General features: G+C 41.0%; 3 protein-coding genes across 10 annotated transcripts in view; 2 read left to right on the forward strand and 1 right to left on the reverse strand.

Annotated features, from left to right (window-relative positions):
- LOC131677310 (peripheral plasma membrane protein CASK) overlaps positions 1-10,992 on the forward strand; it is a 110,401-nt gene extending 99,409 nt beyond the window's left edge. For 4 of the 8 annotated variants that reach the window (XM_058957038.1, XM_058957040.1, XM_058957042.1 and 1 more), the window contains 4 exons: positions 5,986-6,108; positions 6,172-6,294; positions 6,364-6,647; positions 6,918-10,992. In XM_058957038.1, the coding sequence (XP_058813021.1) occupies positions 5,986-6,108; positions 6,172-6,294; positions 6,364-6,647; positions 6,918-7,097 (710 nt within the window). In that variant the 3' untranslated portion in view covers positions 7,098-10,992. The remainder of the gene's footprint in view (positions 1-5,985; positions 6,109-6,171; positions 6,295-6,363; positions 6,648-6,917) is intronic. The other 4 variants (XM_058957039.1, XM_058957043.1, XM_058957041.1 and 1 more) reach the window with 1 other exon arrangement.
- A 2,411-nt stretch (positions 10,993-13,403) lies between these two features.
- Positions 13,404-14,283, reverse strand: LOC131677312 (mitochondrial inner membrane protease subunit 1). The gene is made up of 2 exons (XM_058957046.1): positions 14,106-14,283; positions 13,404-14,038 (listed from the first exon to the last, which is right to left on the reverse strand). Exons 1-2 carry the CDS (start codon positions 14,253-14,255, stop codon positions 13,484-13,486), a joined length of 705 nt encoding a protein of 234 aa, XP_058813029.1. The 5' UTR covers positions 14,256-14,283; the 3' UTR covers positions 13,404-13,483.
- A 1,270-nt stretch (positions 14,284-15,553) lies between these two features.
- Positions 15,554-19,314, forward strand: LOC131677307 (ubiquitin conjugation factor E4 A). The gene is made up of 4 exons (XM_058957035.1): positions 15,554-16,535; positions 16,599-17,556; positions 17,632-18,605; positions 18,673-19,314. Exons 1-4 carry the CDS (start codon positions 15,782-15,784, stop codon positions 19,023-19,025), a joined length of 3,039 nt encoding a protein of 1,012 aa, XP_058813018.1. The 5' UTR covers positions 15,554-15,781; the 3' UTR covers positions 19,026-19,314.
- Positions 19,315-24,819: the final 5,505 nt, after the last annotated feature.

The following is a 24,819-nucleotide window of genomic DNA, read 5'->3' on the forward strand; positions in this document are numbered from 1 at the left end:
TTTAATTTAAGCTGGAATCCACACTGACTCCATTCAGAATTTTGAACCGGTTCCGGAATGAGTTTAACAGGGCCGCAGTTTATATTATTAGGTTTTACGCCGTTCTATCATAACCTCATAAAATGAGCCGAATGAACTTCATTTGACAATTCTCGGAGATTTGTTTACATGGGAGTTACGTGAGTTTGAATGCAACAGCTGAACATCCGTTGCATTCGAAATCACGCAACTTATTAGGTAAACTAACCACCCAGTAGTATCAAACATGAACGTCATTCATCATGAGTTCATTCGTGATTTCATCTTGTAAAACTCAATTTTAAACAAAAAAATTCATTACCCGGGCCCATGGCGAATACAGACCCACAAAAAATCTACACTTTGTTTTTTATTTCGTTCAATGATGCCTGTGCGTGGGTGGGTTTCTATTCCCCCGCCTGTCCCGCGTAATAAGTAATGTTAGTTTTTGTCCCCCTCCAGTTGCGACCGTTTGTTGCTGTGTTATATTTCGCTTTTATACGCATAAATCAGTGATTTTTATTGCTTTTCGTTTTGATTACTATTGCTTTTGTACAACCGCCGCCTGTTCGCTGTAATGAAACGTATTTTTAGGCGTACATTTTCATGCTTTTTTTAACAACTTGAAGCTTTATTGCCAAAGCTAAAATAAAATTACAAATGCAGGTGTAAAGTGTTTCTGCGTTAAGTAAAATATTTCTGATGTAGACCTTTTTCTTTCCCAATCAGATCAGCCGGAATTTGATTTGAAATCGTGGTAGTTTTTATCAAAATTTCGGCTCAAATGAAAAAATCGATTCCGACTCGCAATTGTGCTGGAATTCCGACGGAAACTAACCGATCGATTTCTGGATGGATTTGACTGGGATATCATAGGATTTACAATTTAAATGCGTTTTTTTTATGATTTTTCAATGCATATTTAGAATCTGTTCGGAAATAATTTACATTGCATTGAGCGCCAGAAATCTGGCTCAAAATCAACAACCGTTTTCGAATCCTGATCGTTGAAGACATTTGAAAATATACCTGCCCACTGAGACGTCCAAAAAATTGTTTCAAAATCGTTCAACACGGGTCCTACGATGGACGTTTGTTGAACGGTTATTTGGACGTTGTCCAAATTGGTCCAACGAACGTCCTTCATTGGACGATTTTGAAACCAACCGTTCTTAGAGGGTGGTATCCCTGCATCACAGAATCCCAGTTAAACTCATTCCGGAACCGGTTCGGCTTTCTGAATGGAGTCAGTATGGTTTCCAACTGAAATGCAACAACCGATTCCGACTCAATCGGTTTCAGAACCGGTTGTTGCATTTGAGCTGGAATCCATACTGGTTCCATTCAGGATTCCGAATCAAATTACGAATGGCTTGACTGGGATGCTGTGCATTTGACTGTCGACTTTCGTTTGTTTACTTTTTTGTACGGTTTAAATTCTTCATAAGGTTTTTCACAAAACGACATAACCCCACAAACTGAGACGAATGAGCTTCCTTTGATAATTCTCGGTGGTTTGTTTACATGGGAGTTATCTGAGTTCGTTACACTCGCACTCACGCAACTGACAAAGTAAACAAACCATCCAGAATTGTCAAACATGAACTTCATTCATCGTGAATTCATTCGTGTCGTCATCTTGTAGAACTGAATTGCCAAAACACAGAGAACAGACGTCCATCTTCAGTATTCAACTTGTGTAAAATCTCTAACGGTATCGAAGGTAGTTGGGATATCTAAACCAGGTGCGCTACTGTCGTCATGATTTTTGTGGCTGAGTTCGACAGAATTGACAGCGGTTATTCCTCTACCCAGTCAAACTTGTCCGGAACCGGTTCGGACTTCCAGCTCAAATGCATCAACCGATAGAGTCGGAATCGGTTGTTTTCTTTGAGCAAGATTCCATACTGAATCCATTCAGGATTTCGAACCGGTTCCGGAATGGATTTGACGGATAGCTGGGATAGCTTGGTGTGGCGGCGCTAGTGCTTATCGTATATTAGTTCAAATGTTTACACACGTTTTTTAAATATTTTTGTTCGATCATGGATGTCTGTTCTCTGTGGCCAAAATGTCGCGTATTGAAAATTAAGTGAACTTGTGGTTTTGGACACATGTCTTAATGAAAAGGGTGTAAGGAAAAAACGGCAAAATGCTTTGAAATTCAACACGCGAATGTAAAATCCTTCATAAACAAGTTTGGGAGTATTAGTCAGATGAGTCAGAAACCTCAGATCTTCCAACCTGGATCTGAAAGGAAAAATATGCCATAAGCAATGTCAACAGTGGTCAATAAAGCGGGAACATCCGTCGGAATGATCCAACATTTCGAAAAACGGAACAACCTGAAGAACCTATAAAGAACAGACAACAACACCGTGCTGCAACAAGGTATCGGAAATTGTATACACGAGTTTTGCAGTGTGTTTAATGGACAATATTATACTTTAGTCTTAGGGGACGATATAAGCGATGCGGACAGGTCGATTAAAGTGGAGAAATTCGGTTGAAAAGTGTCGATATGGCAAGCAATGTGTTGCTGCGGTTTGAAGTCTACCATGTTTTACACTACCGGATCTATAATGGCGGAAAACTATCGAGCCGAGTGTTGCAGCCTTTATATGAGAAGCCTAGTGACCCTTCACTGTTTTGACTGGTTTTAGCATCGGTGTATTATGCCAAAACAACTGTTATTCGGATCTCCCGCACGGTACGCGAATATTAGGTCAGCTTACTAACAAAGTGCGAAGATGAGAAGCACAGAAGTGAGAAAGGGAAAACAAAATACTCGCGAAATTTAAGCCGTTAGTCTAGCTCACTTACGTCGCTTTTATGAACGCGTATACTGCCGTGATCAGCATAACAGTCCCATTTGCTATGGGTTTCCTATGCAGGTGGGACTGTTATGCGTATAACGGCAGTATATGTCCGGTCAAAAGGGATACCAGGTATCTTTTTCAAATGTCCACATTTTATAAGAAATGTCTTCGTTTGTCTTCAACGGCCAGGATTCTGAATCGGTTATTGTTTTTGAGCCAGAATTCTGCCAGAATTCTGCCAGAAATCAGGCTGACGCCCGAGTAAATTTGTCTTCAAAATGAAAAACACACCCAGCGATGCTATATGTGAAGACATGTCTTCATTTTGAAGACATTTGAAAGGTTGTGAAGACGGGTTTTTCATTTTGAAGACAAATTTGTTTCGTTTGTCTGACCAATTTCTGGCAGAATTCTGGCTCAAAAGCTAAAACCGATCGCAATCCTGGTCGGTGAAGACAAATGAAGACATTTTTTCATGAAATGTGAAGACATTTGAAAAATATACCTGGTATCCCTGGTCAAACCACTCGGAATCCTGAATAGAGTCACCCAGTAAAGCTCAGCCGGAATTGAACTGGAATTCTGGCTGGTTCCAGTTCGTACACGGGCTCCAGTGACACAACCGATTCTAACTAGAATCGGTTGTGTCACTGGAGCCGGAATACGAACTGGAACCAGCCAGAATTCCGGTTCATTTCCGGCTGAGCTTAACTGGGCAGTATTGATTCCAACTCAAATGCAATAACCGATTGAGTCGGAATCGGTTGTTGCATTTGAACTGGAATTCATACTGATTTCATTCAGAATTCTGAGCTGGGTGTGCGCTTTCGGCCGTACCACAGTCACAGTTAGGCTCAGCCGGAAATGAACCGGAATTCTGGGTTATTCCAGCTCGTATTCCGGCTCCAGTGACACAACCAATTCTAGTTAGAATCGGTTGTGTCACTGGAGCCGGAATACGAACTGGAACCAACCAGAATTCCAGTTCATTTCCGGTTGAACTTAACTGGGGTTAAGTTCAGCCGGAATGCTGGCTGGTTCTAGTTCGTACTCCGGCTCCAGTGACACGACCGATTCTAACTAGAATCGGTTGTGCCCTGGAGCCTGAATACCCACTGAGACGTCCAAATAATTGTTTCAAAATCGATCAACACGGGTCCAACGATGGACGTTTGTTGAACCGTTATTTGTACCTTGTCCAAATTGGTCCAACGAACGTCCTTCATTGGACGATTTTGAAACAAACCGTTCTTAGAGGGTACTATCTGAAACCAGCCGGAATTCCAGCTCATTTCCGACTGAACTTTACTGAGAAATTGACAGATTCGTCGCCTCGTTTTCAATATGGCGTATCCACCAAAATTGTGAAAAGTCATTTTAGGGATGTTTCGTCGTTTTGTAAAAATTACATAATGAAATATATTTAGCTTGAATTTGCAATTTTTAAAAAACATGCAATAAAAACTAGCTCTGTAATGTGATTTTGTGACTTACGTCTATTTCAAAAAATCATTAGAGAATTGTCATTACCCCCTGAGAACGTTTGGTTTCAAAAATTGTCTAATGAGGGACCTTCGTTGGACCAACGTTGGAGGACGTCCAAATAACCGTTCAACGGACTTCCATTGTTGGGCCCGCTTTGAACGATTTTGGAACAATTTTTTGGGCTTCTCTGGGTAATAATTAATAAATATTGCGAAAAGAAGAAAGTCGAGTGAAAAATAAGAACATGATTATCACGTCTTCTCTTCCCAGTAAGTGAAGCCAGAAAATGAGCTCGAATTCTGGCTGGATCTACCCAGTAAGTTCAGTCGAAAAATGCGCCGGCTGGTTCTCGTTGGTATTCCAGTTCCAGAGACAACCGATTTCAATTTTAAATACTAACGAGAACCAGTCAGAATTTCAGCTCATTTTCCGGCTGGTTAAGTAATATACATGTCATGGCAGTCCACAGGAAATTTTCGCCTCCGAATGTGTAATATGACACTCAACGTTTTTAGTTGTTCGCTGCTGTAGCAGTTCAAAACATCATACACTGTAAGAGTGGAAAGGATTTCAATACATGTTTACGTTTCTATGGAGGGTCCATATTAAGCTTTAGGATAGGTACTTCAACAGCACACTTGCAAAAACGTGAAGTACAAAACCAAATCGCTTTCCGCTGGCGAGCGATTCACCTTCGTTATTTTTTGGGACGAGATTCGCGAATAGATGTTTTCGTTTTTTCTGTTTATTTTATTTTTCGTATCACATATCCTCTTAATCAGTCTTACATATTTCAAGCAGTTTCAACTGGCTGCACTTGACGTTATTTTTCTTCGTATCTCAGGTTTTTAGAAAAAAATTGGCATTAAGCATACTTCAAACTGGTGAAATTAATTTTCATAAAGCATACTTTCAAGTGCAGCACATATTGGAAATTTTTTAATTCACAACCGTAAAAAGGATTACAAACTACCTCTCGCTTAGATATCACAAGACTCTAAACGAAAAAGAAAATTTTCACAGGAAAAGCCATTTGGTTTTCTCAGCTATAGAACATATTTGTAAAATCTTTCAAACCACTTAAATTGACAGGAACGTTCAAAGCATAAATCCGTTGAGCGTAAATTATTGCCACTAGCGACAATAATTTTTCCCGAAAGTCACGATCCCAATCGCTCATTAAAGTTTTTCTTCAGCTCGCTTCCAACCGGACGCAATCGCTAGCAACACAATATAGCCGAGCGGAAGGAAAAGTAGTTCACCCAACGCGAATTGTGTAATTTTATACCCCTCGTCCGACATCGATCTAGCTTCCGTGTCGATATTCTGAAATGCATTTTTCCGCGCGTATCTTCTTCCACTCCAGTGCCACGAACAAAGGGTTCACAATTTATAGCAAAGCTTTATCACACCACGTTTCTTACACCCCCAATGCTCGTTTACTTTCCACGGTAGTCGTTAGCTCGCTCGCATGAATAAGCTTGGTTTTTGATTGCTTGACTAGCTGCTCCTCGGACAGAATATATTTAAAGCTAACCACATCATCCCCAAGTTGTGCACTTAACATCTTTCCACCTTCCGAGTCTTGCAACAAATGGATGACTAAGCGAAACCATTTCTCGTTTATTTTTTCTTCCCCTGTTTCACTCGTTCGAAACCAAAGCAGTTAATTGCTCAATATTTAGCCGTAAAAAGAAGCAGTGCCGAGATAAGTATCTAGCCAAACACAATGCCGTTTTCGATCAGCTGGATCTGGTGACCTACGAAGAGGTAGTCAAAGTTCCTGGTAAGCACTGTCTGTTTAATTACATTTTTCACCCCATTAGCTTTTTGCTCGCTTACATTCCAGTGGGCGATCCGGCCTTCCAGCGGCGAACTCTGGTGCTACTCGGAGCTCACGGTGTCGGTAGACGTCATATCAAAAATACCCTCATAGCAAAGTATCCGGACAAATACGCTTACCCAATACCACGTAAGTTCGGGCCATCCATCGCCTAAATCGATCACGATTCGAACCTCTCCGTTTTATTTCATTCTGCAGACACCACCAGACAGCCGCGGCCGGACGAGGAAAACGGTCGCAGTTACTACTTCATATCACACGACGAGATGATGGCGGATATTGCGGCCAACGAGTACCTCGAGTACGGCACCCACGAGGACGCCATGTACGGCACCAAGCTGGAGACGATACGGCGGATCCACGCCGACGGCAAAATGGCAATCCTGGACGTCGAACCACAGGCCTTAAAAATACTGCGCACAGCCGAATTCACACCGTACGTTGTGTTCATCGCGGCGCCGCTACTGCAAAACATCGCCGATGTGAGTATTGTTGAGGCTCGCTAGAGTTGGAAATAGTGAACCGTAATTGTTTCTTTTTGAGTTTTATATCTCAGTTGGCTTCCGTAAAATTTGTAAATATTGTAAACCTACTTACCAGATGAAGCATTTTGATGAGAACTGCGATGAAATTCCTTACATCATGTCGAAGCTGTATTGGCTTATTTTATTTGTAATTTGATTTGCTGTAATGAAAAAATAAAATTTAGAAAAATGTTATTTCAAAGTTTTACCAAAATATTCCTTTTTCAGTATGACGGAAGTCTTGAGCGTCTGGCCAAGGAATCGGATATGTTGCGATCGGCCTACGGGCACTTTTTCGATCTGACAATCGTCAACAACGACATCGGCGAAACGATAGCGTTGCTAGAGAACGCAATCGACAAGGTGCACTCCACGGCCCAGTGGGTCCCGGTGTCTTGGCTGTACTGACAAGATAGTGAGCTAGAATGTCCGGCATGCTTGGGGGAGGAATGCGACTGCGACTGTGACTGCGAGCTAGATCTTAAGTAGATGCGCCCGACCGGGATATGTTGACACGACACCAGCTCCACTATACAAATGAAATAACCTGCTGCAAATAAAATGCAAAATAATACAAAAAACAGGCAACACAAAACGGTACTTGAGCTCGATAGATAATACACCATACTAAAACTAAAAAAACACACCCACACCTACAAAGAAATAATCTTACCAACACAACAATTGTTTAGTGCAGCATATAAGCAAATCCCAAATCGATCCATGTTACACGAATAGAATCGATGAAAAGCATGCAAAGCAGTTATGTATATTGAAATGTTTCGAAAGTCTAGTTATTGTTTTAATCAAAACAAAAAAAATCTACTACTACTAGGTCGTCAACACGAGAAATGGCTGATTTTATATTGTACCAATAGTAGACCCCATTAACACAAACTCATCTACGTATGCTACTACTATTGAAACGTAATCATTTTTCATCGAACCGGATCGGATCACTTCATTTGAGTTGAGTGTCATTATTGATAGTAGGAAGAAATCAAAACAAGCAAAAAACGCACGCATTTACGTCTGAAGTCAAAAACAAACAAATGGAAAATCATCGAATTTCAAGAGAAAAAATACAACAACAAAAGGAAGGAGAAAGAAAAGCAACAGCACAAAAGAAAACAAAACAAAGACACAATTACTTGCGCAGCAAATTTATCACTTTTACGCACGAAAAGATAGTGGAAACGCTGCAGGTTAGTTTGCTGACGAGCAACAGTTTAAAAACAACAAGTTTAACTAATAACGAAGTGATAGAGATAAAACAAAACAAAAAGCGCGCAGGTTAGGTTGAAGAAATCCCCGCGATGAAAGAATGTTTAGGAAGATTATGGAGAGGATGGTAAGAAGGATAAAAGTAAACAAACTCTGAAGCAGAAATAAAAGATGGAGAATATTAGTTAGACTTAATATTAACCAAAAAACAAATGTTAACATGATTATTAATAATTAAAGGTAAACAAAATTACAATTAAAGAAAGAGGTACGAGAAGGCAAAGCTGTAGCTTGCGAGATAATAAAAGAAACTCATTTATTTAAATCCAGAAGTAAACGGTACACAGGTGGGATATGTGCAACAGAAGGGTGTCCCGTTAGAAACAGATTTTTATTGAGACATCAGAAACAGTAAGCAAAGCAGCAATTCCTTGAATTATGTACGACGGGGGGAAAGGGTTTGAAACCAAAAAAAAAAAAAATAGTCAAAATTTCAAACAGTAGTAAATAAAGTATTGGAAAGTTTCAGGGTTCAATGATTTAACTTAACAGAACACAAACACACACAAAACAACATAAAACGTAGTAGAGGAAAGGCGACATAGTGCTCAAGGTGAGAAAGGAACTAATCAACGTACAGTTTAATTTACCTTGTTTATAGACGAAATGCCGATCGGAGTGTTAAAGTTTCGAGTCGAATTGGCGGGTTCGTAGGAATAATGAACATATTAAATCGCATTTCATTAAATCCACTTTTGCACTTATAAGTCCGGCCTTTGTTGTTAACAGATGTAGGAAAGGATGTTAAAAAAGATAGGTTATAACTATTAGAGGGAACATCCCGCTTCCAGCACCGATGGGTTATCTCGATTTTACGTGTGATAGGTTCATTAGTTTGATATTTAGTGCCTCGGGTACATATATGTCAAAGTAATATGTTACAATACTTTAGAACGAAATAACATGATTCGATCAGTGATTGGAGACAGTGGCAGTTCGCTCCCTCTAGTAGTTATAATCTAATTCGATGTTAAGTTTGCCCATTTCATTCGCTATATTTCGAAGCCGAACCATTGGATTGATAACGTATGATTTCGATTTATTCTCTGAATAAAGACTCGGAGTCTCAATATTTTACTTATCATTTACCTGTCAGTGTCATTCCAATCGAACACGAGACCTGTTAAAAGCATTCAAACCGAGAAAAACCTACCAGTCCTTGAACAAGAACAATTGACAAATCTCTTGTTGGATTCGATTGGCACTGACAGATAAATGGTAAACAATAGATCGAGATGTCAAGTTTTAATACCAGGTTCTATGCTGATACTTCTGGACATGGCGAATTTATTAATTTATTAAGTTTGTGAACCAAACGAATATAGTTCCGTTGCTGATGCAGTGTCAGACAGTATTTGACAAATTCTACAATTTTCGGATCAACATTAAAACGTTGGTAATGTGACCAGACGTCCTGGATTAGGCGGGGTAGTTCCGGATTTCAAGGTATTGTCCCGCATGGTAAAACGTGCCGGAAATTGTCCCGCATTTACCAAAACACTGATTTTTATTCCAAAATATCCATATTGTGCACTCAATTTATGCTGATTGCCACGGTGCCCTTTTCGACTTCGAATGTGAGCCAGATCATGAGCCTCAACGAAAAGTCTTACACAAGTAGTGCAAAAATTCGGAAAACGTATGTCGTTAGTAGGTGTTATGGGCCCGTCCCACAACGTCATTGTTGGACTCGTGTTGAACGACTTTGAAACATTTTTTGGGCTTTTCAGTGGGACTGAACGGTTGTGGAAGAAACCGTTCTAACCCACAGAGAAGCCCAAAAAAATGTCTCACAATCGCGCAACAAGAAGGGAATACAGAATGTGTTCAGTAAGGATTCCATGTCAAATTCAACAACCGAATATGAAAACGGTTGGAGCGGGACCCTCTAAGAACGGTTGATGCCAGATGCCGGTTGAAGGACGTTCGTTTGACCAACGTGGGACGATGTGCAAATTACCGTTCAACAAACGTCCATCGTTGAACCCGCGTTGAACGATTTTGAAACATTTTTTTGGGCTTCTCGGTAGCTTGGAATACTGACTCCATTCAGAATTCCAAACCGGTTGCGTAATGGGTTTAACTGGGACGTGGTACTTGTTCCCATTAAAGTTCAGCCGGAAATGAGCCAGTTGGTACTCCGGCTCCAGTGACATAACCGATTCTAGTTAGAATTTCATTTCCGGCTGAACTTTGATGGGTTCCCACTGAGACGTCCAAAAAATTGTTTCAAAATCGTTCAACACGGGTCCAACGATGGACGTTCGTTGAACGGTTATTTGGACGTTGTCCAAATTGGTCCAACGAACGTCCTTCATTGGACGATTTTGAAACCAACCGTTTTAGAGGGTTGTATTTATTGTTCAACCTTAAGGTGCATTAAGGTGGCACCAAGCACTTCTTTTGTACTGCAAAAACTGCCAGCATTAGTATCGGTCATAACAGCAATGTATCTCTTGCAGTTTGCGTGAAGCAACACAAAATCTTACCGCGCAAACTATAACAACAAAAAACACAAAATTATTTCCGGACAGTATAATAATCAAAAACAACTATGAATCAGTTAAATATACAACAAAAACTGCAATCACGAAAATACAATATAATCAGCAAACTTTTCGATTTTGATAAACACACTAAAGCAAGCACAGAACCCCCATAATAGAGGCCGAAGAAACGGAACAAAAACCAAATTACTCGTAGAAGAAGCGTTCAACAGATATTTGCATACAATAAAAAAATGCTCGTGTTACATCAAAATCTGACAGCAACACAAATTTTTAGGAAAAAGGGAACAGTTGAGCAAACAACCGCTTAAAAAGAATCCAAAAACGAGAGCTAACTTTTGGGGGCAGACTACTATGATGAACAAAAGCAACAATAACGGAAAGATCATCAAAGTCGAATGATGGAAAAGGGAGAAAACACGTAAACAGATAGTGTATTGTAATAATATTATTTTATTAGTTTTTTGTTTTTGGATGAGAAAAAATTCTAATAAAATGAAGTTAATATAAAAGTTTAAAAAATTGGGAACGGCCGCTTTGAAGAACTTCTACGAAATGGAATATTTCGTTCATCATAAAAACCAAGCTGCTTACCAGGCTGAACAAAGATATCTAATTCGGTTGACAACTAGTTCTAGATCTAATTTTTTTTCATTGCATTTGAAAATCAGACTAAATAGTTGGGTGTAAAAATGAATATCTATCATTACTCGCCACAATTAGTCGTGAAAGATTCCAATTCAATATCCTGTAGAAATTTTGACAGTTGCGAAATTTCCCAGTCGACCGACGAAAGCACCCGGCTTCGCGGTCGATCGATTAATTAGCCTGTGCACGCTGAAGCAGTGGACTGTTATGTCGACATAATATGAAGTTTACTGTGAGCCGTGTTTACTAAAATTGCTATTAAAACAATGTTTGTAAACACGGCTTACAGTAAAAGTCAATTTAATGGCGACTTCGTCAGCGTGCACAGACTAATTATTTACTCGACTAAAATTGGTTTCATTGGTGAAAAATTTTCATCAGCATATTGATCGCCACGTTTTATTTATGTAAATGTGGTTTCAGTTTTGAATCACCAACTAAGCGATTGATTTAATTGGTTAAAATCTTGGGGCAGATCACTTGTGATGCTTGTTAAAAATCAGCGGAATTGAATACATTTCTTTCCATCAAAATAGAAATTCAAAATGTATTTTGCGTTGCGTGTCAGACGTCAAAACCCTACAAAAAACTAGCCCTACATCCAACGAAACATCGAACAAAGTGGGTCAGCGTTGGACGTTTTTTCAACAAACTTCTGTGAGGGATTGCAAAGTTGATGCAAAAATGGAAATTAAATGAATTTCTTCTAATTTAATGCAAATTTCTTATATATTCCTAGCACAGAGAACAGACGTCCATCTTCAGCATTCAACTTGTGTAAAAATCCCTAACGGTTTCCAAGATAGTTGGGATAACTAAACCAGGTGCGCTACTGTCGTTATGCTTTTTAGTGGCAGAGTTGGCCTGAATTGACAGCGCCCCCTGAGACGTCCAAAAAATTGTTTCAAAATCGTTCAACACGGGTCCAATGATAGACGTTCGTTCAACGGTTATTTGGACGTTGTCCAAATTGGTCCAACGAACGTCCTTCATTGGACGATTTTGAAACCAACCGTTCTTAGAGGTAATGTTTCAAAGATTTTCTTCCATTTAATTCCACTATGTTTATTTTTCCTAAGGCTAATAAATTTATTATGCTCACTTGGCTTGGTTGCCATTTTCACAATATATACGCGAACGGAGGTCTTAGTGGAATGTACGTAATGTTTCAAAGATTTTCTTCCATTTAATAAACATAGTGGAATTAAATGGAAGAAAATCTTTGAAACATTACGTACATTCCACTAAGACCTCCGTTCGCGTATATATCGTTCTTAGAGGGTTGTTGACAGAACCCACCGCTGAATTGTCAAACAAACGTCTAATCACAGAGAACAGACGTCCATCTTCAGCATTCAACTTGTGTAAAATCTCTAACGGTTTCGAAGGTAGTTTGGATATCTAAACCAGGTGCGCTACTGTCGTCATGTTTTTTTGTGGCTGAGTGCGACAGAATTGACAGCGGTTATTCCTCTACCCAGTCAAACTAGTCCGGAACCGATTCGGACTTCCAGCATGAATTCCAGCTCAAATGCGTCAACCGATAGAGTCAGAATCGGTTGTTTTCTTTGAGCTAGATTCCATGCTGAATCCATCCAGGATTTCGAACCGGTTCCGGAATCGATTTGACGGATAGTTGGGATAGGTGTTTACACACGTTTTTTGAATATTTTTGTTCGATCATGGATGTCTGTTCTCTGTGGTCTAATGGATTCCCTCTAAGAACGGTTGGTTTCAAAATCGTCCAATGAAGGACGTTCGTTGGACCAATTTGGACCACGTCCAAATAACCGTTCAACAGATGTCCATCGTTGGACCCGTGTTGAACGATTTTGCAACAATTTTTTGGACGTCTCAGTGGGTTGCCTAATTCGAAGGCGAAAGTTCACCGTGAACAGCAATGACTTTTGTATTCACCACTCCGCATCGATTCCGTCCGTGGAATGGTTAAGTATATTAATGTATTATCGCTTAGTTCCATTTTTATTAATTTATATGCGCTAATAAGGGATACTACAATACATGGGGTTTTCGATTGATTGACAGCGGTATAGTGGAGTGCACTGAAACTGCACCGTTTTTGCACTTTCTAACAGAAGTGCAGAAAACTGGGTATGTTCCATTGACACTTCTGCTAGAAAGTGCAAAACCAGTGCAATCCACTAGACCGGTGTCAATCAATCGAAAATCCCAACAGATAATACAATTTGATGCGCATCAAGTTTACGTTCATTTTCACCGAGGGTGTAAATACACAAAAACACAAACTGGCAGGTTGGTTCAAAAAACCAGTAACGATTTTTCTATTTGTTAAAACTATTTCACAAATAAATACTTCAACACAACATTTTTCTCCTAAACAAACAACTCCACCTCCGTCAGCGGCCAAACCCGACAAAGGGCCCTACTCTTAACCAGCCCGATCGGAACCGGACCGTAGTTTCGCGAGTCCGAACTGTTATGTACATTATCGCCCTCGATCCAAAGGTGACCTCTCGGTACAGTCACGATGCTAATCCGAATTTCCGGCTGTTGGTGTTCTTCGGCAACTGAAGCCGTCGGCAATCTCTCCTTTGCACTCTTGGTGGCGGTATCGACCGACCCGGAAACGGCATCCCACTTTTGGCGCAGTTTTTGCTCAAACGCTGGGGGTTTGGTGAGTGATGTCGAAACGATTGTACTGTGAATGGTGTACGTGTTGGACAGTGGATTTAGATTGAAGGACGCTTTGGTCATAATACGGTCCCCTGGCATGCCGACGATTCGCTTGCACACGTGCTGCTGTGGATTCGTGGGGCTTCTGGTGATGACAATGTCACCGCGCTGTAGATTTTTCAGCCGAGGGCTGATTCGATCCGTAATAAGTACATTGTTGGTGTGAAGCGTCGGTTCCATTGATGGTCCTACGCACTGCGAAAAAGTTAGAAACCGGCTGTGAATTATATAATAATCATCGTATTTCGTTACGAATGCCTACCACAACAAAATCACCCAAATACTCGAAAGTACAATGCGTTATGCAGCCGTACTGGATAATGTAGCCGCCGATGCCGGCGATTTTCGACAAGGTTTTGTACATTTTAAGAATCGAATCAGTGAACGAGGTTTTGAATTTTGTTTCTACCATCAAAAATAAACAAAACGGACAGCTGATTTTGACAGTTCAAAACGTTATCACAGCACTGTCACAGGTTCCTCAGAAAAAACCTTTTGTTTTGATTGTACGCTTGTGACTCTCATTTGTATTTGACGTTTAGAATGCATTGTTGTCAATTTGAATGTTCCGTTAATTTTGGAGTTTTGTAAAACATGTACTGATCCTTTTATAAATCAACCATGTGTTGTTACGCAAAATTTACTCCTCAAAGGGAAGAAATTACGTCATCCAATGTAAGCCAAATAACCGTTCAACAGACGTCCATCGTTGGACCCGCGTTGAACGATCTTGAAACAATTTTTTGAGCTTCTCAGCGGGATATTTTGATCTCGAATTTCATGGACATCGTTTGTGTTTGAGGCGGCTAAGTCTAAATTTTATAATAATATTCAGCCCAGAGGCACAGAGAACAGACATCCATGATCGAACAAAAATATTTAAAAAACGTGTGCAAACATTCGAATTAATATACGATAAACACTAGCGCCGCTACACCAACCCATCCCAACTATCCGTCAAATCCATTCCGGAACCGGTTCGAAATCCTGAATGGATTCCGTATGGAATCTTGCTAACAGAAAACAAGCGATTCCGACTATCGGTTGATGCATTTGAGCTGGAAGTCCGAACCGGTTCCGGACTAGTTTGACTGGGTAGAGGAATAACCGCTGTCAATTCTGTAGAACTCAGCCATAAAAAACATGACGACAGTAGCGCACTTGGTTTCGATATCCCAACTACCTTAGAAACCGTTAGAGGTTTTACACAAGTTGAATGCTGAAAATGGACGTCTGTTCTCTGTGCCAGAGGTGTTTAAAGGTCAATGAAGCCAAATCTGGGGGCTGGAATCTATTTAGAAATGTGAACCGGTTCCGGAATGATTTTCCTGTTAAAAAGCTCGGTTGAGTGGAAAACCTCTCATTTTGTTTTTGACGACAATTTCTTCACTGAATTAAAACAGGTTTTCGCTGAAAACCAGTTTTCGGGATGCTGGAGACCAGTTGGCTGAAAACCGGTTTTCATCCAAGCGAAGAAATTGGCTCTCAGTGGGTAACCTCAAATCAAAACCGCATAACTTGTGATATGCGATGATACTTAAAACCTGTTCTCTGACAAAAACCACATAAGAATCATCCGGCAATGAAATCGAACTACCTGGGTTCTACGGTTGAAATATTTCAATTGCCGTTCTCAATTTTCAATGTAAATTTTTTCATAGTGCATTTCCTTATCATCTACTGTCAAACGAACATCACATTTTTGACACATCGATTATAAGTAGAAAATTTTACGACTCATTGACTGTAGAATTTTTCCTTTAGCAGTTTCTAACAAAAAATTGTGCAAAATCTAACATATTGTTGAAAAAAATGTGTTCCGTCTAGTTCTCGAACAGTTGAGTACCATTTACCTCAGTTATCTTCCGCAATTTTAGGCGGAAACCAGCTGGAAAGTTTTTCGTGAAAATTTCCTTATCTCCATTCGCTTCAAAAACAATGGATGACCCGCTCCAGCCGCAGGTTAATCCACTGACTCTCAAGATTAATGCTCTAATTGAGAGGGTATTTCTGATAACGCTAAGCAAGAATGGACCTAAGGCCAGTGCTAGCCGGGAGCAGTTAGTTTACATGGAAGACGTGGCCCAGTGTGCCGGGGATGGTAGTCTGCTCACCGTGGAACTGCTAGAGCAGGCCCTGTTCGAACGAATCATTCTCTTCAATCCCGCGGACTATCTGATACCGAACAATGTGACCGACGCACACACGGAAACGGTGGCTCAAACCAAGGTGATGCTGTATCTATTTGGATGTTTTCTGAGAAATGAACGGGCAGGCGATCAAAATGATTCCATTGCTGCGGATACCTGCCGGAAGATGCGGGATTTGATTCTGCGTAATGCATGTACTTCACTGAAACAACCTGAACTGTTCGACGGGCAGAATTTGTCCAACCAGTTGTTGGATATTTTTAAGCTTTCAGAGGATGATCAGTCCGTAAAGGCGAGGTTCATTTCGGAAACGGTTAAGGAGATTTTTGCCGATTCCGAAAGTGAACAGGAAGGGTTCGTGGTGCTGAAGAGCATATTCACGCCGATGTTCGTAGAGGTGTTGCGTGCATTGAGAAGTGCTTCGTTGATAAGCATGGAACGGTGGATTTTGCCTTTCCTGGGGATTTTCACTAGCGATAAGTCGAATCCCAGGTTGGCTCATGTGTTTCTGGATTTTACTAGCCCGCCGGCGGATGCGGAAGGTAAATGATTTAACAAAATTTGAAGGTTCCAGAAATCTTTAAAGCGATTTGTTTTATTTCTAGGTATCAAGTACTCGGAATCATTGTTGGGTCAACTGCTATCGCTCTCGATTATGCCCCGAAACCAAAATGGACCGTACGAATTTTTCGAAAATCCGCTAACCACAAACCGCTCGGCACACGATAATCTTTCGTCATCGTTGTGGAACTACGCCAAGTTGCATCTGGAATCAATGCATCTGTTTATCAAGGGGTTTCTTCTACTCGGCGGAGATGTTCGCAGTAAAATTCTAACCTGGATCGGGAAGTGTCTGCACGCCAATCTGCCACGGGGACAAATTTGGAACACTCACCAGGTGCAGAGTATTTTTGGAAATTTGACAACGGCACCGGATTCTTTCAGCGTTAACTTGGCCGGCGTTCTGTTGCGTTTGTGCCAGCCGCTTTTGAAGCCACAGTTGAAAGTTTTAATCGTCGATCCGACGTACTGTGCGGTGAAGGAACCGGAAAAATCGATCAAAGGAGTTCACATGCAAGATACTGAGAAAGAAACCTGTCTTTTGCCTGTAGAGGAAAACGAGACCCGGTTGGAGGCAGACAAATACAATTTCGTAACGGAATGTTTCTTCATGACCCATAAAGCGATTGATCTCGGTTATCGCGTTTGCATCGAGAAGTTCTTCCGGATGAATCGTGAATTGCACCGACTGCAGAGCGCCTATCAGGATACGATGGTCGGTGGCGCATTAGCTGGCGCCGGTGGCACCGACGTGGCCAACAATATTATGCAAATGTTGTCTAGCCAAACGCAGCAATTTCTCTGTCTGCAAAATTTACTCCGAGAACCAACGACCGATCAGCTGCTGTTACAGTTTTACGAAGCATCGGCCATCTGGTTGGCTCAGTTGGCATCACGGGATGCAAAGCGGATCGATGGGCTGGACAAGACGAAAGGTTATGCACCACAAAGCGTGGATGAAGTTAACTTACCGTTGACGAACGAAATTTCCAATGTTTTAAAGTAAGTGTCTAAGATATGTGGTATTCCGAGGAATTCTGTCTGGTTTTTTTTGTCAATATATCATTTTCTTTTCAGATGCATTCCCGAGTACATCATGGAGAACATTGTTGGCTATCTGCAGTTCTCTCGCCACTACGACAGTCAACCACTGCGTGTAGACGTTGAGGCCCAGAACAATATCTTCACCATGATTCTGGTGTTTATGGGTTCTTCGGAGAGGATCCGAAATCCTCATCTGCGGGCCAGATTGGCCGAAGGTCTGGAAAGTCTGCTGCCGAAGGATACCGAAACCGGCGGGTTCTGTTTTAGCGCTGCCTTGTTCTCGAACCATCCGCACCGTCTCGAAATCATCCCCAATCTGCTGCGGGTTTTTGTCAGCATTGAAATGACCGGTCAGAGTGTGCAGTTTGAGCAGAAATTTAACTACCGCCGGCCAATGTATGCCATTATGGATTACTTGTGGAAGATGGACGAACAGAAGCAGTGCTTCCGGGAGCTAGAACGGGAAGCCATTCGGAACATTGAAGCCGAAGATCCTCCAATTTTTCTGCGTTTCATTAACTTGTTAATTAACGATGCGATATTTCTGCTGGACGAGTCTCTCAGCAATTTGCAACAGATTCGACAATTGCAAGCAGCTCAGGACGCTGGCGAGTGGGCTAGTTTGGCAGCAAACGAACGACAACAGAACGTGGCTAATCTGCGACATTTGGGAATGCTAGCCCGTTTCGATAACATCCTGGGCAGGGATACCATTAACATTCTGCAGCTGCTTACATCGGAGACACAGGAAATCTTCTGTCACTCTTCTATGGTTGACCGAGTAGCGGCCATGTTAAACTATTTTCTACTGAACCTTACCGGGCCCAAGAAGAGCAACTTCAAAGTCAGAGATAAGCGGGAGTTTGAGTTCGATCCGGCCAATACGGTGCTCGAGATTTGTCGGATATACGTCAACCTGCAGGGTTGTGATGCGTTCTGTCTAGCGGTGTCCCAGGATGGACGGTCCTACAGTCCGAAGTTGTTCGAGTATGCTGAGCAGGTGTTGAGTAAGTGAATTGTAGAACATAATTTGATTCTGGTATTGATATATATGTTTTCCTCTCATCCCATCAGCCCGCATCGGAGGAGGCCAGTTGATCGGTGAAATGCAGGAACTTTCGGCACGTGTTCAACAGCTGGAAGCACAACAAAAGATTGACGAGGAAGCACTCGTCGATCCACCGGAGGAATTCCTCGACCCGATCATGTCCTCCCTGATGACCGATCCGGTAATTCTACCAAGTTCCCGGAATACCGTCGATCGGTCTACTATTGCCCGGCATCTGCTGTCGGACCAATCGGATCCGTTCAATCGGTCTCCGCTCACAATGGACCAGGTCAAGCGAAATGTCGAGCTAAAGACACGTATCGACGAATGGATCCGGGAGAAGCGGGCTGCCCACGCTGCCAAAATGAGTACCGAGTAGTTGGCGGTTTTGGTAGATATTGGGTGTTGACCAGCTTATTTTTGATAATTTTCTCCTTCACGGAACGTACTTTTGCGCATTCTACGTTTTTGTTCTGTTCGTTTTTTTTTTGGTTTTAGTTGACGTGTAATAGAGCAACAATTAAAAGATTTTATTTTTATTTTATTCGTTGGAATATGGACCATATTTCACTTTCCGAAGTACATCATTGTACAGTGGGACAGATACCACATGTAGTAGCATATTTAGGAAAAATGGATAAAATTAAGTCCCGTTTAACATATTTCAATAGTTGAGTATATAGTTCTGATCTGTGAAATAGAATCGAAAGAAGTTTCCGTTCATGTCCACTTTAATTAGTTTAAAGTAATATGTCATTCACCACGCATTTATCCACATGTTTCTGCCTCCTCTCCTGTCAACAGTCTGTCTGAAATCTACTGCTCTTCACCAAAGTTCGTCAGCGAGAGGAAGCTTGATGAGGTCAGCGCTTCCAGAAGACCACGAGAAACCATCAATCGAAAAACGCAATCAACATCAAATGCGCTCAACTGCACCCATGTCTGTGTCCGATTGAGATAGTTGCTGGCATGCATAAATATATCACCCCCAAACGACGGGCTCTCGTCACTGATTTATTGACACACTTCAATTTAGCATAAATCTAATTAAAATTTCGAACCCAGCAGGCAAAACCAAAACCGCAGAAATGACATCACCATTATGCGCTCTTCCTCGAAAAATTTGCAAACGGACCATTGAAATGCCAGAATGGAGCCTCCCTCCCGGTTCGAGAGTTATCGTCCTGGCGAGGCTGATATTATGCACACCAACACGCTGATTAGGGTGTCCCCTACATTTGGATGGTTGCTTGAATTCTACTCAATAACGGATATTGTTCATCCTTTGTCCAGAGCGTTATTCGAACAGCCGAGTACATGGAGCACCCTGTCGTCATTGCTCCACTCTAATGAAACAACTCATGTCGAGTGATTCGTTCCCAGCTTCACAGCCAATGACTGATGGACGCTCAGCCGAAAAGGCTCATTTCATTAAAGTGATAAGGCACGTTAAAACCCAGACTCAATTTAGCTGGCTCTTTTGTTTTAACACAAAAAGGAATCGAGAAAAGTGCATATACCCACTCAGCGTTAAATTCAATCGTTTTTCCGGTTTTGGTTCACTTCTCTCGTTATTTGTCCGTGATTTTAAACTAAAGCGTTGGAATTGACTTAGCAAAATTGAAAATAGTAGAGTTAATTAAAATGCATAATTATAGGTTTGTTCCACTAGGGGAAGGTAGTCTAAGACGTACGCTGTGGGTAAAATGGACACCTTGCGTTTCTCACAAACTGGTAAAATTCAGTTATAATGTATTGATACTATATCATTTTGAGAAGATTTCAAATGATTTTGAAGATATTGCTATTAGCTAATACGTAGATAAAGCAAAACAATTTTTCTCGAGGTCACGCTAATGGATATAATTTTTATTTTCCGCGAAGGCAGCTGGTTTGCATTTGAAGAAACGGCACTAAAGCACTAGGTTGATGCATTTGAGCTGGAATTCATGCTGGAAGTTCGAAACGGTTCCGGACTAGTTTGACTGGGTTGAGGAATAACCGCTATCAATTCTGTCGAACTCACCCTCTAAGAACGGTTGGTTTCAAAATCGTCCAATGACGGACGTTCGTTGGACCAATTTGGACAACGTCCAAATAACCGTTCAACGAACGTCCATCATTGGACCCGTGTTGAACGATTTTGAAACAAATTTTTGGACGTCTCAGTGGGCAGCTACAAAAAACATGATTTGGATATCCCAACTACCTTCGAAACCGTTAGAGATTTTACACAAGTTGAATGCTGAAGATGGACGTCTGTTCTCTGTGGTTATACTATATCAATAATGTTTTTCATCGAATTCTGAGGAATGAACCACATGTCCACCACCACGCCAGGGCAGAATGGTGTGCAGAACGAATGAGTCTTACAGTGGCGGAGTAAGCACGGCACATGCTGAAGTATGCGTAGCTGTTACGATACGACAGCCGCTTACCTGGTGAACCGATGTCCAACAAGGTCACTGGATGACAAGACACAAGAAGAGGCGTGGACTGGAGAGAAGATAAACGTAAAACAATTGAAAGTGATTGGATCTCGTGTGATGGTACATATCTCGAAGGTCGTATAAAGTCATGGGTGCGTTTCGACTTCGTCACTAACTTATTATCGGAATAGATTAGCGCCGGCTTGACGCTAAATCCCTAAAACTTAAACACACTTTGTTTTGTTTCAGTCGAACGACTGGTCAAACGTGATGTCCCGTCCGAGCAGAAGTTCTCTTTATGCCGATAAGACACAGCGAAGCCGAAACTTGTCTTAGCATAGCAATAAGTTAGTCGGTTTCTGATGAGACGAAGTCGAAACGCACCCATGACTTTATTAAGTTAGGATTTGTGTCCTCAACGCACAAAGACTGGTTTCACCCAAAAATTTTCGCCCTGGTGAGTAGTGTTTACCAAATTTTCTCCTTAGGGGGAAATATAGCATAAAGGCATTGTCGCCGATTACTGCGAGGACACCTTAGAGACAGAATCTATGATGCTGAGAAAAGGGAGTTCCAGATAAGTGGAGGTGTCAAGTTTTTGGAAGCATTAAGTATGACCATGATTGCGAACCCGTGAATTTCATCCAGCTAAATTTAAAGGAACTGTTGGTATCAACTAACCCAGCTGGTTGTGAAGTGATGAGGAAGATTCTCTGCTCTGCTATCACTGGGAAAACGGATAACCTCTGTGCTGAGCTAAAGACCAAATTTCGGACATACTGTCTGCCAGGGTGAATTGCTCTATAATCCTCGGACACATGGATCTTCAAGCCCTCATCGCTGTTACTGGACTTCAGCGTATTTTTAACACCGTGGCGACGATTTTCGACATCAACATTACGAAGAATTCGATGAAAGCTAAAATATTGATTAAGCAACCACCGTTGGGGTCAAAGGGTCCGTTGGTGACAAATTCACAAATTTAATTGAGCTCCCGTCACAATTCAATAAACCAGCTGATATCCAGCAAGAGATAAGGTGCGGTGGCCGGGTGTGGCTCTCAGGCCGTCTCCGGATATAGTCGAAAGCGATAAAACTATTGATAATGGGTCAAGAAGATAATACGTTACCTGAAAGTGTCCTCGAAGAAGCAGGAACATTCTAACCAAGCTTCAACAAAATTAGTTGTATTTAGTGAAGTCGATTGAGAAGAAGATCTCTTAATAACATTACCTAAGGAAGTTGGATTGATTTGCTTTCGTTGCGTTGCGAAGCACGCTTCTATTCGTAGGTTGCATACTAACGATTATCATGTTGCCTATAGGTAGTTTAGCTCATCTTGTGAGATAAATGATCGGGAATGAGCTTTATGATTGTATAACATTCCCTCGAAAACCATTCCCCAGAAGAAAAAATACCGAAGCTTTTTCCCTAGAAACACATTCCAGAAAGTACTAATTCCCAGAAAACTAATCCCCAGAAAGTACCAAAGCCCAGAAAACTTTCACCCAGAAAGAACCATAACCCAGAAAACTGTTCCGCAGAAAGTACCAAAACCCAGAAAATTATTTTACCGAAATTTTTTCTTCTTCTATTTTCTCAAGAAACAATTCGTTACATTTAGATCATGTGTACTTAAATACTTGTTATAAGTTTGCTATTCACATTTTTTCTAATATTTACGCATCGCGCTTAAATTTAAACGCATTAAAAAAGATGGAATGGGTGATGATTATGTGTTAAATGAAAGCTTTCGATTCCTATTTGATAGAAAAAATATAATTGGTTTTGAATTGCATTTAAAACCGCTTGCTCCGCATGTAGCAATAGTGGCCCAATTGCTAATTCCGGTTCCTATAGATGCAAAACCCATTGATTACTTTTGAAGCATGCAACTCTAGGTACATTTGGCCCACTATAGCTGCATAGGAGCTCAAAAATCAAGGAAAACTCATTATTTCAGTTGTTTTTTGAGCAAACTTCTATGATAAAACTTGTGTTGCCATGCGAGTTTAGTGCAAACCACAAAGCAAGAAATAATTAACGGCGTTTGGCATTTTAATCAAGTGTTTAGCCTATTACTGCGACTAGTAGTACACCGCGGCTATTGCAGCACCCACCCTATTGTTTGTTAAATATTCAACAATCGTCGATTTTCAATATTTGCGGCATCGTGCCGCGGAAATATCCCAAAACTCTATAATACATTTGAGTTGCAAAGACATGTAATATTACCTGAAGATTTAGAAACATAAAAAGAGCTCCATTAGGTTAAATACCTAGTAGGACACCTCAAATCTCTATCGCTTTGCGTGCTATTGACGGTTAATGATTGAGCACAAAGCTTTGGTTGCCTAGAGCCAAACTAAATTTTTTTCTCGATTTCTTGGTACAATAGCAAGCAACGTAGGATTTTGTGAAATCGTGCACTTGTTAATGAAAAAGCGCTGTAAACGTCATTAAAATCGACGCAAATTTGCATACGGACAGTTTTTAGAAGAAATGAAACATTTTTATGGTAATGGCTTTCGAATTTCACTTTTGAAGACGAGAATTAGCCGAAACTTTACTTAAGCGGGGCCCATGTAATTTAAACATCAATGTCACAAATGACGTTTCAAGGGTGCAGAGATGTTTGGTTTTGTCGTTTAAAGTTAAATTGAAAAGCCGAAACAAAATAAAAATAAAAAAAATCAAGATCCATTCAGTAGATCTTTCGCAAATTATTCCCAAAAAATTTCAATTTTAGGCCTCGAGAGTAGAGGAACCCCTTGAAATTTCGATGGTACGTGGTGCAACAAACATCGAAGAATGTTATAAAAATCTTTAATGTGATAGTTCGAATGTTTTTCCTATTTTAGCCAACTTTTTGCTCCAGCTATTCCATAGTGTGCTGGAAAGAATGAATCAATCCTATGTTTGAGAAAACCGGTCAGACGAGTAGATAACAAGTTTCATTCCGAGGGCCATTTGGCATACATATTCAAAGAATTGCTCATGTTTAAAAGAAGGAGTCAACTCCTATGTTTGAATAAACCGAGCATACGAGTTGATCACAGGTCATGTCCTTATTGATTCATCTGCTACATAAATTGACATCCGCGGGTCAATCGGAACATTGAGCATTGAACGAACGTTCCTACCCTTAGTACACATGCTCCTTCCAGATAAATCAGAATCCAACTACAAAAAAGCTCTAGAACTAATGAAAACCATAGCAGCCAACAACAATATTGTAATTAATCCGTCGATTGCATTAACAGATTTCGAAACAGCTGAGATAAACGCTATCGCAAGGATTATTCCCAATTCTGTGCGATATGGTTGCTTTTTCCACCTAACGAAAAATTGGTGGAAACGGATCCAAAAATTGGGATTATCTGGAATTTATTTGAAAAGCGTGCAAATGCAGATCTCTTTCAGACAAACCCAGGCCTTGGATGAAGCCTCAAGATGTGCCTGAAGGCTTGGGTATTGGGGAAGCGAAGGGTTGGAAAACACTGCGCACAGGCACAGGCCAGATTTTCCCCTGAATTTCACATGCGATGCAACACTATGGACCATGCGATACAACACCCTCAATGACATACCTCAAACGCAATAGAAGGGTATCACAACCAATTAAATGCACTCTTAAAAGGTACCAGTGCCCTTAAACTTTATGCGGTTGTGAAAGCATTCAAAGAGGAAGAGCAGTCCACGTCGGCGGAATATATGCGATATCTGCAAGGAGATATGATAAAC

The sequence above is a fragment of the Topomyia yanbarensis genome, chromosome 1 (assembly GCF_030247195.1).
Source record: "Topomyia yanbarensis strain Yona2022 chromosome 1, ASM3024719v1, whole genome shotgun sequence".
NCBI lineage: Eukaryota > Metazoa > Arthropoda > Insecta > Diptera > Culicidae > Topomyia > Topomyia yanbarensis.

Coding starts and splice junctions, on each gene's coding strand:
- LOC131677312 (XM_058957046.1), bottom strand. CDS start 14,255: ATGGTAGAAACAAAATTCAAAACCTCGTTCACTGATTCGATTCTTAAA. Junction 14,039..14,105: donor ATTTGGGTGATTTTGTTGTG/GTAGGCATTCGT, acceptor ACTTTTTCGCAG/TGCGTAGGACCATCAATGGA.
- LOC131677307 (XM_058957035.1), top strand. CDS start 15,782: ATGGATGACCCGCTCCAGCCGCAGGTTAATCCACTGACTCTCAAGATT. Junction 16,536..16,598: donor CCCGCCGGCGGATGCGGAAG/GTAAATGATTTA, acceptor TTTTATTTCTAG/GTATCAAGTACTCGGAATCA. Junction 17,557..17,631: donor GAAATTTCCAATGTTTTAAA/GTAAGTGTCTAA, acceptor TTTTCTTTTCAG/ATGCATTCCCGAGTACATCA.